Source organism: Aphis gossypii, chromosome 2, assembly GCF_020184175.1.
Source record: "Aphis gossypii isolate Hap1 chromosome 2, ASM2018417v2, whole genome shotgun sequence".
NCBI lineage: Eukaryota > Metazoa > Arthropoda > Insecta > Hemiptera > Aphididae > Aphis > Aphis gossypii.
In genome coordinates, this window is record NC_065531.1 from 45,947,466 (window position 1) to 45,966,657 (window position 19,192).

Sequence of the window (19,192 nt, forward strand, 5' to 3'; positions counted from 1 at the left end):
TATTTTTAGGTTAAAAGTTAAAACTACCCGGACAGTACAACCGCAGTGGCCGCCCCAAATACCGTGCATTACTTGGATGGTATCGGTCGCGTTGGCTAAGCTGGCGAACGATAATTATTAAATCATGAACCTATAATTAAAATAATTATGCGGAATCTTAGTCTGCTGTTAAGGCGGATTTATCCATATTATACCTATCTACTATTAGCTGTATATTTATATATTATATAAAAATGAATCAACGTTTATGGGACTTGTATGAGACTCATAGACTTCTGAACTACTCAAAAAATTAGCACCAAATTTTGCACATAATTCTTGAGAGAGTCGATACAAGAGGAATGTTCTTTGGTTCGTATTTCGACCCCTTTGGTTGCTATATACGGTGGCTTACGCATGAATAAATAAATTTAGTTTTGGCTTTTGTTTATGTATAGGTTGCCATTGGTTATAAGTTATGACTTGGAAATACAATTTTAAAATAAATTTGTTTAGACTCTCTATTTATGTGTTGCCATGGTATTTTTTGGTATTTTTTTGAGCGGAGCGAGGAATGTATTGGTTTTACAATGATGTTTATTTCTTTTTTATTCTGTAAACACTTTTTCTCCCCCGAAACTTGCTCAAAAGTACAAGTGTAGCATATTTTCTGAAAGGTAATGTTCTTGAGCTGGTACTTTAGAGAGGTCGTTTTTGGATTTTCGAAACGGTACTCGAAATAAAAGCGGTTAAAGGAGAAAAAACGTACGATATTACGATTTTGTAATATTAAACAATTACGGACGACTATAATTACGACTTTGTTTATCACCATAGAAACGAATAAAATTAAATAAAAAAGATCCCCTCGTCCGTTCAGAATCGTTTTTTATCGAATGCAATCATTGCATTCAAATCGAATACCTACAGTAAAATTACACTATCCTGTCCGAGGACCGAAGGGGGACGATGGACAAACATCCACCACCGAAATGCGCTGACCTACTTTTTATTAATTTATTGTTACCTTGGTTGGTGGGTTTTCAAGTACAACAAAAGGCAATATTTGAAACCTATATAGACACAAAAAGTCAAAAACTACTCGACCGATTTTGACAAATGTTTAAAAAATTGTTCTTAGAGGTATCAAAAAAGTTTTAAGAGTAGTTTAAATCACGTTATACTGCTGTATTCAATTTATCATAGGCAAATTGCCCATCTCGGTCGAAGTATTTCACATAGCAATAAGTATGGTAATGTGATTTCCCCGTAAACTGAGTAGCCAACGCTAAACGAGAGGTACACCGACATATAGCCGCGCAGTATTATTTTATGTATTTAATTTATTCCTGCTTCCTGGACAATGTCGGGTTATAGTGCAGTTATGGTAGGTCAATTGTATAATCATTTTACCTCATATAGATGTTACCTATATTCTAATATTCTATCTTAACCTTATTAAGGAGTTATTTAATTATAATCATATTAATCTCTATATAATATATACATTATACATATATATTATATTTGTAATTTAAAATAATAACGTTGTTTTTAATAGGTAAGTATATACATTGTGATTTGTGTGAGTTTGACAATAGTAGTAGGTAAATTAAGTTATTTCAGACGCCCAAACGCGGTCGACGTGTGAGACACAAACGTCACAAACCTTAAGCCAGAAGCAGGATGGCCAGGATGATAAAGGTCATAGACCTATTCACTTATTAACTTTTATTTAGTTAATAGGTCTATAACATAGGTAATTAGATTTTTGTTATTTATATCCATGTAAAAGGATGACAAATGACAATGGCCTACTAACATTGATAATTAACCACCCTTTCTTTGATTTTTGATCCGATAATCGTTATTTAATGTTTTATTATGATAATTTATTCCATATGGCATCATGGCATATTGGCATATGTAAAGTGTAAGTAATTGGGTATAGACACTAGACAGTATAGTATGGGCGATTTCGTAAGCGTAGATGTGGAATAAATTGTTTTAGTTGAATTCATTTTTCTAAAAAATACCAGTTACATAAAGTATTATCAAAATACTCAAAAACACGTGAAAAATGTTTTGGCATTAGCCATTATAGGTATGCTTTAGAATAGCTTTAGGTAGGTAAGTGTAACATTCCTTCAACTATATCACTGTGTTTATTCATGAAATCATGAATATAAAACTATTAAGATTATATAGTACACATATTATAATACCTATAAACGTTAATGCGTCCATTTGTCGGAAAAATATAAAAAATTATTCATCCGATCTGTAACTAACTCGTTTTTAGATTTTAAGCAGAACGATGAATTTATTGATTTTACAACTATGTAGCCATGTAGACATGTTTTTTTCGAGTAAGTGTATAATAATAAAAAGAAAAAATTACGAAAACAGGAATTTTTACGCATATCCTGTGTTATTGTATTTATCACAAAATTCTGATTATTTTTATGTAACTTTACTGTAGATACTATTTTATACTATTTTCACTATAAATATTTATATATCATTTTATATTTACGATAAAATTTTCAAAATATGATGACTTTTTAAGCTATTTGTGGGCATCAAAATTTTTTTATTTTTTTTTAATGTCGATTAGGTAGAAGAAATTCTTGAAAAATTAATGCGAAGTTCCTCATAAGTTGTAGATTTCTCATTTGAAAAATATTGAAAATCTATAACCGCAAAATTTTTTTCATTAACACTTAAAGTTAAAACTTGAACATAAATACATGATTCGTCAAAATCTAAAAAATTTACAAATTACTTTGTAGTTAGAAAATTAACTTTATTTTATTATACCAATATAGGTATACCTATTATAATATATTATGTAATTATAAATTAAAATTTAATTCAATATTCAGTATTTACGGACTTTTTGTTCGACACTAAAATTGTTCTTTAACTTTTTGACTTTTGTCCGTCAATAAAAACGGACTTTCGTTCTAGATACATAGAATATACCAATGCAATGGTAGTTATTTTAGTTATTTGGTTGGCGGTCTATAAGACATGCCATGACAAATAATGATGATGAAGCATTCGACATTTTGACCCATCACGATCGCCATCACTCATCACTACATTATTTACAGGTTTTGTAATTTTGTTTGGCATTAAAATATAGGTACATTTTAGATTGTTAAATCAGGTTATCTCAATTGACTTACCAGAGAAATTCTACTTAATTACGAATATATATTACAATTATTATATGTACCATATTGCATAATAATATATTTATTTATTGTTGAATATTTAGATAGATACCAGAATAATTTTCTACATAGTTTGAAATAGCATAAAATAACGAAACCGACGTAACGCTTTCTGGTAAAGCAATCAAATGAGTAGTGACAAATACATAAATGATTTTCATCATTAAGTAGGTACGATTAAGTATGGTATTATGCGAATAATACGATGTAAATCTATTATGTCTATATACAACGTAAACAACATAATAAATACTTTGATAATTTTTTCGTTTCTAGTAGACAAAAAATTAAGCTTTACAGAAAATAATCCGTAATGATACTCTGGTATGGTTTACGCACGTTGTAGCATTCTATATTATTATATTTGTTCTGTCTACTCAATGACCAATGCAAATAGACCGTGGGTTTATGATAGAAGGGGCATTGAAATTGTTGAACCGTCGTCTGGGCGAAACCACGAATTAATAAAAATAATCTATTTTATATTTATATTAAGATATTACCTATATAATATAGTATATTATAATAATTAAAATTATTTAAAATAATCTTAATTCGTGGGCGAAACTATACGAACAAAAGTACCTAACCTAAAAAAATATATCAGGAGTATTCCGGGCATGATTAAAGATATCCTTAATCATGATTCCGGGCAACTCACGGTTTGCTCTTTCTCATTTCTAGTTTTTTTATTTCATGAGTTTTCGTGTTTCAATTAGGTACTTTTAATTTTCGTTGCTCTTGTATAGAGTGGCTTGACGAACGAAAACGTCGAAAACGGGATCATGTCTTTCATACCCGGGTCGTTGGGTTTCGATGAATTCGGTACGCCGTTCATCATCATCAAAGACCAACACAAACAGCGTAGGCTGACTGGCATCGATGCATTGAAGGTTTGTGGTGCTTTCATATACTTTCTTACGGCCGGAGAATAGTACAAAAGTTATGGCAATGTTATTGTTTTCGTTATTTGACCGCACCGTTGTTTCTTGATTCCGAACAATCATGTGTATGTGACCAGGTGTGCTCTGACATACCTTTGTCTTATGGCACACACATGGTGGTTATAACTTATTTATTTCGACTTGAAATGTTATACAATTCCACAAAATCTATTCATCTCCTAATCCAATAATAGCATTAACGTAAAATGTTTATTTTCATCGTGTTTAGTCTCACATTATGGCCGCACGGTCTATCGCCAAGACGTTGTACACATCATTGGGTCCAAAAGGTTTGGATAAAATGATGGTGTCATCTGATGGTGAAGTGACTGTGACCAATGATGGTGCCACCATTTTGAATATGATGGATGTTGATCACGAGATCGCTAAGCTTATGGTGCAGTTGTCTCAATCCCAAGATAATGAAATTGGTGATGGTACTACTGGTGTTGTAGGTATGTAAAATGTTAATTAATTTCTAATACAATCCTAATTTATATTAATAAGTTTTATTCTATTATAGTCATTGCCGGAGCTTTGCTCGAACAAGCTGAACATTTGCTTGATCAAGGTATACATCCTATTAGAATTGCAGATGGTTTTGAATTGGCTGCTCAAAGTGCTTGCAAACATTTAGACTCTATTGCTGATTCATTTCCAGTTGATATCAACAACTTGGAACCCCTTATTAAGACAGCAATGACAACTCTGGGATCCAAAATGTAAGAAATATTGTTAATAAATTATTCAAAATAAATTTCATTAAAATGTACTAATACATTTTATATTAACTAGTTATTAAAACTACAGACACACATCAATATGTAAATACTATCATCATCAATACTCTATATTTTTCTATGTATTAAAATTTGTCATTTCATTTATAGTTTTTCTTTTTGTAAATTTAATTTAAAGATGAAATAATTAGGGGTATTAAGGTATGTTAATAAATTTCAAAAAAAAAAAAAATTCCTAAGTAAAAAATTATCCAAGGAAAATAGTTAATAAAACAATTTCTAGTTAAAATTTTTTCTTCACTATATGACACAATATTTTTTAATGAAAGTTCATTATATATTTTTAAAGTGCAGAAAAATTATTTTTAATTAAAAAACCATAATTAATTAATATATTAAATTAAGTTCTACACAAATTAAAAATTAAGCCTGATAAAGTGTTATACATTTTTATTTAATTTTAATAATTAAGTTTTAATTTAATTTACCTAGGTATTATATTTTATTTCATCATTTTCACTCATTACAATAGCTATTAATTCAAATTTTTTATGACAGTTTGATTATGTAAAAAAAAAAAATTATCGAGTATTATTTCTCCTAAGGCTTGCTGTTCATTAAAAAATTAAAACTTTGATATTATTTGAATTGAGTATAGACATTTTTTATACTTTAAAATAACTATAATAACTTGATATCACGTTAAAATATTTTATTTTAGTAAATTTTATTCTAATTATTGTTAATAATGAAATTACTTTGGCTTATAGTTTGTTTTTAATAATACCTATGATGTAAGTACCTATAATATTTAAATTTATATCATTTTAGTGTCAACAAATGTCATCGGCAAATGGCTGAAATAGCAGTAAATGCAGTTATATCTGTAGCAGATTTTGATAAACGTGATGTAAATTTTGAGTTGATCAAAGTTCAAGGAAAAGAAGGAGGGAGATTAGAAGACACAATGTTAGTTAAAGGAGTTGTAGTTGATAAAGACTTTTCACATCCTCAAATGCCAAAAGTAAGAAAATATTGTACTCTATTTAATTTTATTGTGGATATATTTACCTTCTTAAATATTTTATGTATTTTTAGGAGCTTAAAAATGTTCATCTCGCCATTCTTACTTGTCCGTTTGAACCACCTAAGCCAAAGACCAAGCATAAGTTGGATGTCGCTTCAGTTGAAGACTATAGAGCATTAAGAAAATACGAACAAGATACATTCAATGAAATGGTTAAAAAAGTGAAAGATGCTGGTGCTACATTAGCAATTTGTCAATGGGGTTTTGATGATGAAGCTAATCATTTGTTATTGAAACATGAATTGCCTGCTGTACGTTGGGTTGGTGGACCCGAGATAGAAGTAAGAAATATTTACTTATATATTTATTATTTATATTTTTTTCTTTATTTTTAACTTTTGGAAGTTAATCTCTATATGTATTTAACTATCAAAATATATAAGAATTAATATTGTAATTTATTATTCTCATATTTATTATTATAAAATATATTTCAATATCTAATATTTATCAAATACTAAATGTTTCATTAAACTTATTTTAGTTAATTGCAATTGCTACTGGAGGTAGGATTATTCCTCGTTTTGAAGAAGTTTCTAAAGAAAAATTAGGTTATGCTGGAAAAGTTAGCGAACTTTCTTTTGGTACTACTAAAGACAAAATGTTGGTAATTGAAGAATGTAAGAATTCACGTGCTGTTACCATATTTATACGTGGTGGAAATAAAATGGTTGGTTAATTTAATATATTGCCAGTGTGTATTATGAACTTAAGTTATTCTATGTTAATCTAGATTATTGAAGAAGCCAAACGCAGTATTCATGATGCTTTATGCGTTGTTCGAAATTTGGTGCAAGATAACCGCATAGTTTATGGTGGTGGTGCAGCTGAAATTTCATGCGCTATTGCTGTTTCTACAGAAGCAGACAAGATTTCATCCATTGAACAATATGCATACCGGGCATTTGCAGATGCTTTAGAAAGTGTTCCATTAGCTTTAGCTGAAAATAGTGGATTGTCACCAATTGATACATTAACTCAAGTTAGAGCAAGACAAATCAAAGAAAATAATCCAGCTCTTGGTATAGATTGTATGCTTGTTGGAACTAATGGTAAATTATTTTGTTTATTTGTTAAACTTATTTTGTATACGTTGTTTATAAAAATGTTTAATTATTATTTTTATAGACATGAAAGCACAAAATGTTATTGAGACTCTTCATAGCAAGAAACAACAGATTATTTTGGCTGCACAGTTAGTTAAAATGATTTTGAAAATAGATGATGTCAGAGTTCCAGGAGAAAATTTTGATTAGATTTTAATATCTTAAAAACACTATACTGATGATCAGCGCTTACTCGTTTTCCTAAAACTTGTCCTTTTTTTATGTTCAAAATTTACATTAATAATTTTATAAGTTATTTATAATTTTTTTCTAATAACAAAATACACTACTAATCAATTAAAATTGGACGTATATTTAACTTCAAACTATAATTCTAACATGATTACAATATTCGCCACAAGAACTATTTTTTCATTGAAGCACACAAAATGGCACTTTTCGTTCTTTCATGTCATACTCGTCATTGTTTTCTTTCATGCCGTCAGCAGACATGCCTGTGCCCCCCAACACACCGGGGGGGCACACTGTTTGTCATCTCATTGCTAGAGTTGATACCATTGGTGGTCGTACTGGCTTATTGTCCAATATACGCTCCAATTCGGCCATTACATTTGAGTTGAGTTTTGGCAACAACTAAATCAGAAAATAATATAAAATGTTTGGTGTATGTGTGTTAAAATAATAAATTATATTTAATTATTATTTTTATTAATTATTATTATTGCAATAACATTTTGAAATAAATACATTTTTTAATATAATAAATATATTTTGTAAATCCAATTTATTACCTGTAATCCATGCAAAGCGTGATAAAACTGGTGTGTTGTTGCTGCTCCTAGCAAGAGACACTGAACACTTTCGTTTTTTAATGTCCATGCTATACACAATTGAACTAAGCTACAGCCGAGACGTTCTGCTATTAATGAAATTGAAAACAATATTTCCTTAGTATTTCTTGCTGTCAATGGTTCATTGTTCTGCAATATTATATAAAACATTTTTTAGTAAAAATGTAATTTGCTTGTAGTTCCATAATATTATTCTTAAAGTTAATGAAAAATTTTAATGTATAACTGTCTATACCTCTTTACTTGGAGGTTTTCGATCATCTTGGTTCCAACTAATACTGGAAGCTTTTGTCTGAAACAAGCGAGGCATCAATTTTATATACCTCCAATTATTTATTTGTGATGGAATTAAAATTATATTTTTGTCTTCACTTACCCTATTGGACGATCGGCTTCTGAGCGAATCTTTGAAAGAAGGCAATAATCCCATGGCTAATGGTGACCAAGCCATTAAACCTACACCTGGATATTGATTGAATATAAGATTAAAATTAAATGTATTAATTTAGCGTTTAACATTTAATATATTATATACATTATGGCACTGACCGATTTTATTGTACAGTTCAGGCATATAAATCTCAACTTTTTCCCTGCACAGCATATGGTATTCCGATTGTTCTAGGATAGGTGTGGAGCAATTTAATTGTCTGCAAGCAGTATACATTTCTGTGACATCGATTGGTGACCATTTAGCTGTGCCCCAATACATTATAAGTCCTTCTGATACGAGAAAATCCATAGCTCTAACTACTTCTGCAAACATATTAGTACATAATATTATTTATTTGAATTAAGCACGTATTCAGGATCAATTTTCCAAGGGGGTGGGATCAATCCCCCCTGTACATGGGCTTGATTTAAATAATATATTTTAAAATGTTGTAGTTATTTTCTATTTATATAGTTAATTAAAGTATTAAGCACACAATATTGATGTGCAATATATTAAATAGTCGATTATAATATTATTACGTAGTAGGTATACAGACTAAATAATAATCACACGAGTTAAGATAACCCGTTTCTGGACATGTTTTGTGTTAGTAGTTAGTACCTAAGGTACATTCATGTCACATATTAATATATTTAATATTATGATTTTGACTTAAGATTACCGCATATGCTATAATAATTTTTTTGCGATACGTTGGAATACATTCAGGTTGTGACGTACCGATAGGGGAGGTAGGGGTTAAACCCCCCCTTAGAGGAACATGTATAATGATTTCTTTTATGGAATACTACATTAATAACTACATTAACAAATTTTATACATATACTTAAATGGTATATAAACTAATTCTGCGTACTATTGTCTATTGCTTTCAGATAAACCACTTTTAACTAGTAATTAAAAGAGCTCAGATTTTAAAGCATATGCTTCTTTTTTTTATAAATAAGATAGAAATCTAATTATTATTATATATAAATTCGTATCACGTCATTCTGATTCTAATTAAAAGAATTTGTTTATATTTTTTTTTTTTATGTAGATGCTATTTTTTCTTTTTCAGTTATTTCAGCTGTAGAATTTTTACATGCGTGTACTATGCTAATATGGTAATAATAAAAAAATGCAATTAATAAAAACGTAAAATCCAGAATGCGTTATAGGTACCTATTGGATTATTATTGTTTTCGTTATTGTCTTGTTTATTAAATATATTAAATCGAATTACATAATACATATTATAGCAATCAATACCTATACAGTATACAGAGTATACAGTATATACTATAAGAATGACTGTATGCGGCCTAAAACATCGATATCGACCATTTCAAAATTAAGATTTAATGTTGTAATTTGAAACTTCTTGTATGAAGTATGCACCGATCAATTCAGTGGTCGTAGAGTGTCGTTTTCTATGTATAAAAATATTCCGTCGGACAATAGATAGGTATAGACTATAGAGTCAGTTTCACTACTGCACATCTAGAGAAATACATGGTAATTGATTCTTTTTTAAATTTAAATTAATTTTTCAACATTTTTTTATTCATTTTTATAACTATAGTTCGTGTTAATTTTTAGTCATATTTTTTTTTTTGCTTTTTTTTTTTTAAATAAATGTACTTACTTTTTGCTTTTTTAAAACAATCGTGTGCTTTTTTAGTTGCTTATTATGCTTTAAAATCCAAGCCCTAGTAATTACTAAGTCCTGTGAACATTTTCATTAATAAGGATCCCGGTTCTTACAATAAATTTATCTAAATTCATAAAACCATATTTTACATATCTAAAGATAGAAATTCAGTCAATACATGGCTGTTTAAAATTGAATGTTTGACATTTATTTAGACTCGATCAATACTCTGATTGCATGACGTGCCATGTACCGTGACTGCGTAGCGGTCATGTAGTAGTGGTGGTTGAAAATATATAATTTTAATTTAGAATTATTTGATTAATACAGCCAATACATGGCATTGCCTTACATGGGTACAATACTATCTGAGATAATATTAGTATACCTACATGGCTACTACTTACCTATCTACATAATAGGTTTATTCACTGTGAATTATGATTTATGAATGTCAGAGCAATACCTATAGCCATATTATTCTTATACTATATTTCCTTAGATACACAAAGCTATTAACAAGAAACTAACAGACCCACTGAAATACGATTAAGAAGTACAAATATAATATTGGTTCATTTAACAATTTTCTTTCCCAATTTTACACGTTTAGAAGTTTAGAACTGACAACAAAAGTAATTTGTTGGGTTTATCAAAAATCGTTTCATATTATGACTTAAGGATTTTGTACACTTAACATATTATTTAAAAATAATAATATAAAAAAAACGACTTAAGCTTAAACATGTTTAAGTGCACTTAGATATTTTATATTAAATACCTACCCGGTTATTATAATATAGCTTATAGGATATCGGATTTGAAAATCGTATGTCTTTATTTTATACATATTGAGAAAACACAAATTGCCATGTATTATTTTTTTTTTAAAACAGTGTAATGGAAAATCCTTGAAAGGAAAAAACTTGTGTTTTATGTAGTAGGTACAATGGTGCTGTGTTGTTTTCATGTAAAAACCTAAGACAGCTGTAATCGTGTTAAAATAAACAAACCTTCGAGTGGACACATCGGATCGGCCTTTTGAATCAGAACGATGTCTATGTAGTCGAGTTGGAGTCTAGCGACAGACGATCGAACCGATTCGATAATGTGTTTACGTGACAAACCTCGTTCTTCGGATCTGTTGGATGAGAAAAAACGAAAAACATAAAAGCAAAATATTAGTACAGGTATCTATAGGTATCTATGTGTGTATAATATAAGTATATACCATTATATATTTTTATATGAAGCCATGGGCACCCATAGGTAACATTTTAGGGAGGGGGGGGGTCAACATAAAAAATTCTCAAATGTAAGATAATAACGATAATAATAATATTATGGTAATATTTAATGAGCTACAAGTTAATAATATTTATTTTGTTCAAGGGAGGGGGGCAAGTACCATATCTTGCCCCCCAATGGGCGCCCATGTATGAAGCTGATAAATTTTAAGTAAATGGACGCGATCATTTAACTTATGTAGTTCTAAATTATATGTATTATAAATTTTATATAAATAATTTATTTGTCTACTTAAAAAATAGTAGGAAGCATTTTATTTGATCAAATGAAAAATACTTTTTGTAATTTTGTAAAATATAAAATTTCCTACCCCTAAAAATTAAAATGTCACCGCTCTAGACTCATGTGGCCGAGCCTATAAATAGAGCTTGCCGCCTTCGCCTAAATACACATCCGAATGAGCCAATTTTAAATTATAATGCAGACTATAAAATAAAACAATGTTATCCTTTTTTTACTATATAGTTGTGTTATTTATTTTCTATAAGTATGTATTTTAACGCGTATTAGGTACAATCTGTAGTGTAGCTAGCACCTTGTATAGGGAAATAAACATGGTTTTAAATGAAAATTAAGTATAATTTTACAAAAATAGTGATTATTACTTCTAATTACACTAATACACTGTGTAACTTCTGCTAATCACAGATAAGTATATACAGGTAGCAATGTATCAGTATCACCGTATATCAAGTAGGTAAGATGCTAAGTTTACACTTATCATTTGATTATTTATAATTGATATGATAATTGGTTTCAAGTATTTACATAGGTATTATGTTTTAACCTGTTTATCAAGGACTTCAGTCGACTAACAATATTTAATACTATGCGATTTATGGTAGCGGATATATACGTACTTGTAGTGCCAGTGGATTTTGGTGATGACGCTGTACGACACTCGTTTCCAGTTTTTCCTCTTGAGTATGGCACCCAGCTGGGTCTCGGCCTGTTCGCTGCTCTGCGGACCCTCGGTAAGGTCAAACAGGTTGATGCCGGCGTTGTACGCGGCCGTCACCACCGCGTCTAGCTGTTCCTCATTAATGGCCGTGTTGTACGTGGTCCACGTGGCCAGCCCGATGTTGGATACGCGCAGGCCACTCTTACCCAAGTTCCGGTACCGGAGACCGGACGTCAGGCTGGGCGATTGTGCCGCGGACGACACCCGGTCAACCGACTCCTTGACCGCGGCCGCTTGCAGCTTGGCACACAGCTGTTCCGTGGTACTGCCCAGGTCGGCCATGCAGTCTAGGCTGGCTATCGGCGCCTTGCATCTGCCAACAAGAGCGAATCGTTCATTAAAACATCACATAAAGGTATCCATATTGTATCGTGTTATTTAGGCACCTATAGGTATTAAAACTTCCGTGACATATCGACACGAGTAACACTCAGAGTTATTAATCGTATAATATTTCTATGGTATCAAATATAATAAAACAGAAACTGTATTGAACTTATTTTAGAATGTCTCTACAATAATAGCTATTATATACAACAATAAAGCTACTCATATTGTCTAACGTACTGCACTTTGTTGAGGGGGCAGAGAATTATCTTAGGGAGCCAAGTACATCATAATACTCTATTAAACTATTTCATTGTATTATCTTCTATTCTTCTAAGCGTACTTCAATATTGTACACAGAGGTACGGTCGGTACGTAAAAGGATCCGGATCGTTGTTTTAATTGTAAATAATATAATATGTAGGAACTTACTTACACCGCGATACACCGAAGTGCTCAGTAACTTCTAGAGCCTCAGAAACGAGTGGAATATTTTGCATAGAGCTTTCAAAATTAACTAATAAAGAATCTGCAGTGGTCTATAATTTACTCAGTGAGGATACGACTTGTATAATTTATGTATCTGCAGTGTGGAATGTTAATCCGTATATTAAAGCTGCAGTAACGTAAAAGTGTTGGGGACTGGGGTTTTTATAGTGTTAAAACTCCTGTCGTTTCATTTTAGTTTATTACATTTAATGGAGTATACGTACTTAAACTTTTTACTGTTTTTTTTTTACATTACACGATTTAGTTTTAGTACCTACTTATACGTATAGCTATGTTTTACTGCTGTATAAATATATATACCTATACCTACCCATTAAGACAGCACAGTATAATTATTTAAAAATCAAATTGTAAATGTATCGTATATAATATAATATATATGTATATGACTGAAAGACTCTAAAACTCACAGTAGATACTAGATACACCAATATTCCATAACTAATCGCATATTTACTCATACATACACCTAGTTTACATGAATTTACCTATATAAATTATAACTGTAGGTGATTATGACCTGATCAAAAAAATAAGAACCGTATATGAATACTGTTGTTTTACTACACGAGTAAACGACTACACGACTTGTGGTGAATATTTATATATATACATTGTACTTTTGCAAGTTTTGCAATTTAAAACTATAAATAAAAACACGTAAGTACCTAGATGTCGATTATTTGGATAGTTGTACGATTAAGCATATACATTATTAGCTACACGATTGCTTATTCATAGATTAAATATAGACTTTATTATAAGCAGTATTACTTCTAAGGTATAAACATTTGATTTTTTAGCAACGTATATTTTTAACTTAACAATAAGCAGTATAACCTAGCCTTCTTAGTTATTATCATTTATTATTATTATTATTCAACAGGGTTTTAAATGTTTCAATAGGTTTATATGTAGGTAGCATATTACGAATGTGCAATAATGCTTTATTTTAATTTGTACAAGAATTATACGTATATTAAAAAAATTTAGTTTAGGGTTATAATTTAAATTAGTATGTGCTATATAATATAGTTTATAATAGTTTTACATAATTATACCAGAATAGGTATTCAATTTTATTGAAAAAAAAAACAGATATGGTAGATTGCAATTTGCAATATAAGTAAACTTTTTTTTGCTTAATTGTAAAAGTTTTTTCTATTTAATATAACTTTTGAATTTTGATAAGCTAACTAATTTGCTATTTACTTAATCTTCGTGTTATAAAATGGTATTTTATGTTCAATCGCTGTAGGTCGTAGCCCGTGATTATTATATGTACGATGTATACATAGTTGTAAACTTATAAAGTAACTAGATATATAATATTAAAGTTTTACAACGGTTAAGCATCTAGGTACCTAAAATGTATTATTATTTATTTGTTATAATTTATAACAGTACATTTGAAATTTTATAAGAAAATTTAAAAAAATATTATTTTTTAAATTTGTTTATAATAGCAAATAACAATAAAATTAACAATTAACATTTATATATAATTAAAAACTTTTAATAAAATCAATATAATACTATAGTTCATATAATATGTATAAATTGTACTTATTATCTATAAGGCTAATTTTGTTTTTTTATACAAGTTACCTATTACTTATTATCATACAAAATGTTAAGTATACCTAGTTGTCCACTATATAGTGGTTAGAGAAACTAAAATACTAGATTTCCTGTGAAAACGCCCAATTATTATTAAAATTTCGGAATAAAAACTCGCATATGTTATAATTTATTAGTTATTGGTACTGGACATAGGCTTCTGAAGTAAATTGTACACAACGAAATGAATTTCTTACCACCTAATTCTAATATGATGACAAATTTACACGTAAACATTATGTACATCCATGTACATATCGAAATTTTGAACTTGCGCGTGTATGAAAATTGATAGTTGTACACTTGTACACTTGTACTTAAATAAATAATTACCTAGAATGTACCTGCTAAACTATTATACACTTGATGATAATTTTTAACTAGTAATAAAGCGATATATACATAATAAATAATAATAAGTCTATATATTATAAAGTTTCTGGAGCTATAATGATGCTATAAAATAATGTACACACATAAATTTTAAGTAAGGACAATCGAAAAGTGGCGAGGCAGCAGGGTAACATCAGCAGCTGTAAGGGTTTTTATCGATTCCCCGTCAGAGTTCTAGAGACTGCTTGACGCCTTTGCCGCGGCAGCGTGTGGAACGTGACGTACCTCTATATCTCTGACGTCGACCCAAAACATTCCAATGTATACATACGAAAAAAACTAGCGTTTTAAGGTAACCCGACTGTAATACATGACCTAAACATATTTTTCACTGAAAAATTATACGTATTATAGGCTTTATATCTACTGTATTTATTTTTTCGGTCGAAACCTTACAAATATTTATGATAGTATAACAATATAATGGACGGCTATACGAAATCGGCAGTATAAGTTTCTACACGACTAATAAACAGACAGGTCGATACGGACGTGTCTATTTTATTAACGAAATAATAATACAATATATCGAGCATCGTTTGAGCGTACTTATATAGGTATATACTATGATAGCTTACTTATACAGAGACGTCTGTTGCGAGTCGTCTTTGCTAGAGCTGCAGCTGGTCCTCTGGGGACCACCTCCGTCGTTTACGGGAAATTGAAATAACATCGCTCGGGCGCGCGTGAAGTATACAAAATATTATTAGCTGCCAGCAAACAGACGGACGGACGGACGGAGAGACAAGATATACAGTCGTAGAAAGACAGAGAGAGACAGACAGACAGACAGAGAAGGAGAGAGAAGAGAAAAAGAGAGAAACGAAAGACCGCGAATGGAATTCACATCGTACGGCGGGCGGCGCGTGACGCGATATCGATGTGACGACGGCGGCGGCGGCGTCGGCGGCGGCAGCGGTGACCGCGACACGACGGCATAATATTATGGTATCGTCGCGCGCGCGCCCCGTACAGGTGCCCAATACGAGATCGTTTACGATGTTATAATATTGCAGTCGTCGTATACCGCGGTTACCGGGTATATATATATACTATATTAATACGTATATTATAAAATATAAGCGTACGCGGACGGATGTTGACGCGCAGAGTGACGTTTGGCGATATTTCCGTCGGCCGGCTGCAGCAGCACGCTTATCGCATTATTGCGTTATATATATATTGTTCGTACGTCCGCCCGATGCGCGCCCGGCGACCGGAAGTCGCGGTGGTCAACGGCTACGCGGGACCCATCGCTCGTCTATATTATCATTCGCGCACGTATATCACAGCAGCGCCTGCGGGAGCTGACGTGTATATGGTTCGCCGTACCGTGTACGCGTACGACTGCCGTCGCAGTGTGTCGCGGGTAACCGCGGTCACGCCGCCCCGTATATAGTGGGTGGTGGTGGGTCGTGCAGTCTGTGCGGGTGCGCGCGCGCTCCCGAGTTTGGCGGGTGCCTTGCCGACTTTCGCAGTAATTGATCGCTGTCGAGCCGCTCTCGCCCGGCCACTTTCCCGCCGCACGGTCGTAACGGCGGCATCGCGGAGTCACACGCGTTGTTCGCGGCAGTCCGCGGACGAGTCTTCGGGTGGCGGCGGTCGGTCGAACTTTCGCGACCGCCGCCGCCGCCGTCGACGGCGCTACAATACGAGGCGAACGCGGGCAGCGCCTCGTCCTGAGCGCTGCGATATTAGTGTACAGACATCACGCGTCGTAATAGATATTAATAATGGTACCTGGGTATATGTCATGATATGCGAGTTGTACACGCGAGACTGACAGAGATGTGCAGAAATATTTTTAAAAAAAAATTTTCCTACTCGAGTATTAACATGACGTATGATATTGATGTAACAGGTACTACACATCGAGTATCGGTGTCTCGGGCTAACTATAAGTCAGCGGTGTATATAAGCGAACGATTTACGCACGATAATTATTGAGTATTATAATATTGTGGTCGTAAGTACTTATCAACAAACTGTTGCGCGTAGACGTGATATTATAGCAATAATAATGTAATATAATCGCGAAACGTATTGTTGAGAATCTCCCTTATTACAATAATATAGTCATTATAACTGCAGCCATAAGTCATCCCATATAACATTACGGTTACGTTTAAATATACAATTATTATTTTAAATCTTCTTTGGCAGGCAGACGGGTGCGTATATTACGTGCGTATCGATAGATATTTATAAATATACGTGTTTAGTGCGTACTAGATACTACTGGTGCTGACTAATATATTAATATAATTTTATATAGTTTTGCGTATAAAGAAAAACGCGCTTACATGGATTGAACGGACCCGGACAGGCTGTCGACGTAGTGCAGCTCGGCGAGCGATTCTGACGCGGCGGCCGAGGCGGCTTGCGCCTGTATCTCCCTCTCCAGTCTCTCGGCGTTTCGCTCGGCGCGTTCGGCCCGCTGGTGGGCCCACTGCTGTTGCGTGTACAGCTCGTGCCGTGCCGCCGCCTCGGCCATTTCCTTTTTCTCCTTCTTCTCCTCGTCCGTCTGCGCGCGGCACGAGCCCGAGCCCGAACCCCAACCGAGCCAAAACTGATGGGCCAGCTTGGAAGGTTCGATCACTCCGCCGCCCGTCCGATATAATAATATTATATTATTATTACTATTACACCGACTATATATCGCGCGACCGGCGTATATATAGTTGTAGCGTAGGGAATCGTTTATTAATATTACCACACCACTCGTCCGCCGCCGCCGACTCCTTCTCCTGCTCTCACTTCTCCTGATCCTACGCCTCCTCCCGCTCCTTCTCCGACTGCACCACCGCCGCCGCCACCTCCACCGCCACGACCTATCCGGCCACGTGTGGTCTACTCGCGTACGCGGAATAAAGCGTGTCGTATTCCGGTCGTACGATGATATACGTACCGACGAGATAGTGTCTCCTCCTCCCCGCCGCGACCATTTATTATTAGATATTGTTGTTGCGGTCGTAGCACAATATTATTATGTTACAATATTATCGTCGTCGACGCGAATCACATTATAATATAAACGCGCGTATTTATGCGTGTGTATTGTCGCGTGCACACGCGAATTATTTTCGCACGACGACACCCGCTTACCACCTGCGGTTCACGGTTATTGCGGTCGTAACCCGACGCGGTGCACCGCACCACCGTGCCGGAGGAGACGACGGACACGTTTAATAATAGAACCGCCCGAGACGGGCGTGTGCGCGGACGGCTATAGCATTCCAAGTATATTCGGCGGCGGCGGCGGCGGCGGCGAAGACGGAGTTAAAAGTTCACCGGGCGCCGTTGCACAGGCCGCGGTGTACGACTGTAATTACGATGATAATAATAATAATTACTCGTACGACGACGACGACGACGACGGTGACGTACAAATTGGCGGCCCGACGTGAGGGTGGCGAACGCGACGATTTATTAACGGATCGCGCCGACGGCCGTGCGGACTTGAGTACTACATAGTTTTATCGTCGTACAGTCGTAATCAATTAACACCACTCGTCGGTCGTCCGAAACGCGAAAACCGAACTCCGGAAACGAAAACGATATCAATTAAATATAATACGTGTAGGTAATATTATTTTAACGGTTAATTGACGAATAATAATATATATATACTGTACAGAGCGGGTGTGAAACGGGTGTAATTCGTTGTGGACAATCGACGCGATTTAAAACAACAGAAATTTTGACCGCCGCGATCGGGACGACGGTTAATCGCGGGGACCAACAGGCGTCGGTTCGCTAGGGGCGTATGGGGGATTTTATTTTCGTAATCCGCTCGGCGGCGGCCTCTGGTTGCTCGTGTTTGGACACACACACACACCCACACACACACACGCACGCGAAATAGGAAACGACAGCGCACGATCGTTCACGGGCCACAACACACCCCCGCCGACGACGGTCTAAATACGCTGCTCGAGCGCTTCGCGGATATCTTCCACGCGCCGCCGCCGCCGCCGCCGACCCGGCATAGCATCACACGGGCAGCACGCTACGACTGCCGCCGTCGCACATACGTATATGATATACAGGATGATACTTTACCGAGAGTGTCCTCG

At 33.8% G+C, this 19,192-nt stretch overlaps 2 protein-coding genes across 4 annotated transcripts; one reads left to right on the plus strand and one right to left on the minus strand.

Moving 5' to 3' along the window:
- The first annotated feature begins 3,845 nt into the window (after nucleotides 1-3,845).
- Nucleotides 3,846-7,821, plus strand: LOC126549531 (T-complex protein 1 subunit epsilon-like). The gene is made up of 8 exons (XM_050198944.1): nucleotides 3,846-4,111; nucleotides 4,392-4,617; nucleotides 4,686-4,884; nucleotides 5,734-5,926; nucleotides 6,001-6,270; nucleotides 6,474-6,659; nucleotides 6,723-7,041; nucleotides 7,118-7,821. The coding sequence occupies exons 1-8, from the start codon at nucleotides 4,004-4,006 to the stop codon at nucleotides 7,243-7,245; spliced, it is 1,629 nt and encodes a 542-aa protein (XP_050054901.1). The 5' UTR covers nucleotides 3,846-4,003; the 3' UTR covers nucleotides 7,246-7,821.
- LOC114130036 (voltage-gated potassium channel subunit beta-2) lies at nucleotides 7,389-18,975 on the minus strand. Of its 3 annotated transcripts, none has more exons than XM_050198945.1 (8): nucleotides 17,420-18,975; nucleotides 12,166-12,579; nucleotides 11,011-11,138; nucleotides 8,457-8,663; nucleotides 8,284-8,369; nucleotides 8,143-8,199; nucleotides 7,848-8,036; nucleotides 7,389-7,689 (listed from the first exon to the last, which is right to left on the minus strand). In XM_050198945.1, the coding sequence occupies exons 1-8, from the start codon at nucleotides 17,608-17,610 to the stop codon at nucleotides 7,588-7,590; spliced, it is 1,374 nt and encodes a 457-aa protein (XP_050054902.1). In that variant the 5' UTR covers nucleotides 17,611-18,975; the 3' UTR covers nucleotides 7,389-7,587. The 3 variants fall into 3 exon arrangements, with proteins under 3 accessions (XP_050054902.1, XP_050054904.1, XP_050054903.1); XM_050198947.1 differs by having other exon boundaries at nucleotides 18,025-18,963; XM_050198946.1 differs by lacking the exon at nucleotides 17,420-18,975 and adding an exon at nucleotides 15,695-16,674.
- Between the last annotated feature and the right edge of the window lie 217 nt (nucleotides 18,976-19,192).

Coding starts and splice junctions, on each gene's coding strand:
- LOC126549531 (XM_050198944.1), top strand. CDS start 4,004: ATGTCTTTCATACCCGGGTCGTTGGGTTTCGATGAATTCGGTACGCCG. Junction 5,927..6,000: donor CACATCCTCAAATGCCAAAA/GTAAGAAAATAT, acceptor ATGTATTTTTAG/GAGCTTAAAAATGTTCATCT. Junction 6,271..6,473: donor TTGGTGGACCCGAGATAGAA/GTAAGAAATATT, acceptor AACTTATTTTAG/TTAATTGCAATTGCTACTGG.
- LOC114130036 (XM_050198945.1), bottom strand. CDS start 17,610: ATGGCCGAGGCGGCGGCACGGCACGAGCTGTACACGCAACAGCAGTGG. Junction 8,370..8,456: donor TGAACTGTACAATAAAATCG/GTCAGTGCCATA, acceptor ATCAATATCCAG/GTGTAGGTTTAATGGCTTGG. Junction 8,037..8,142: donor GAAAACCTCCAAGTAAAGAG/GTATAGACAGTT, acceptor ATAATATTGCAG/AACAATGAACCATTGACAGC.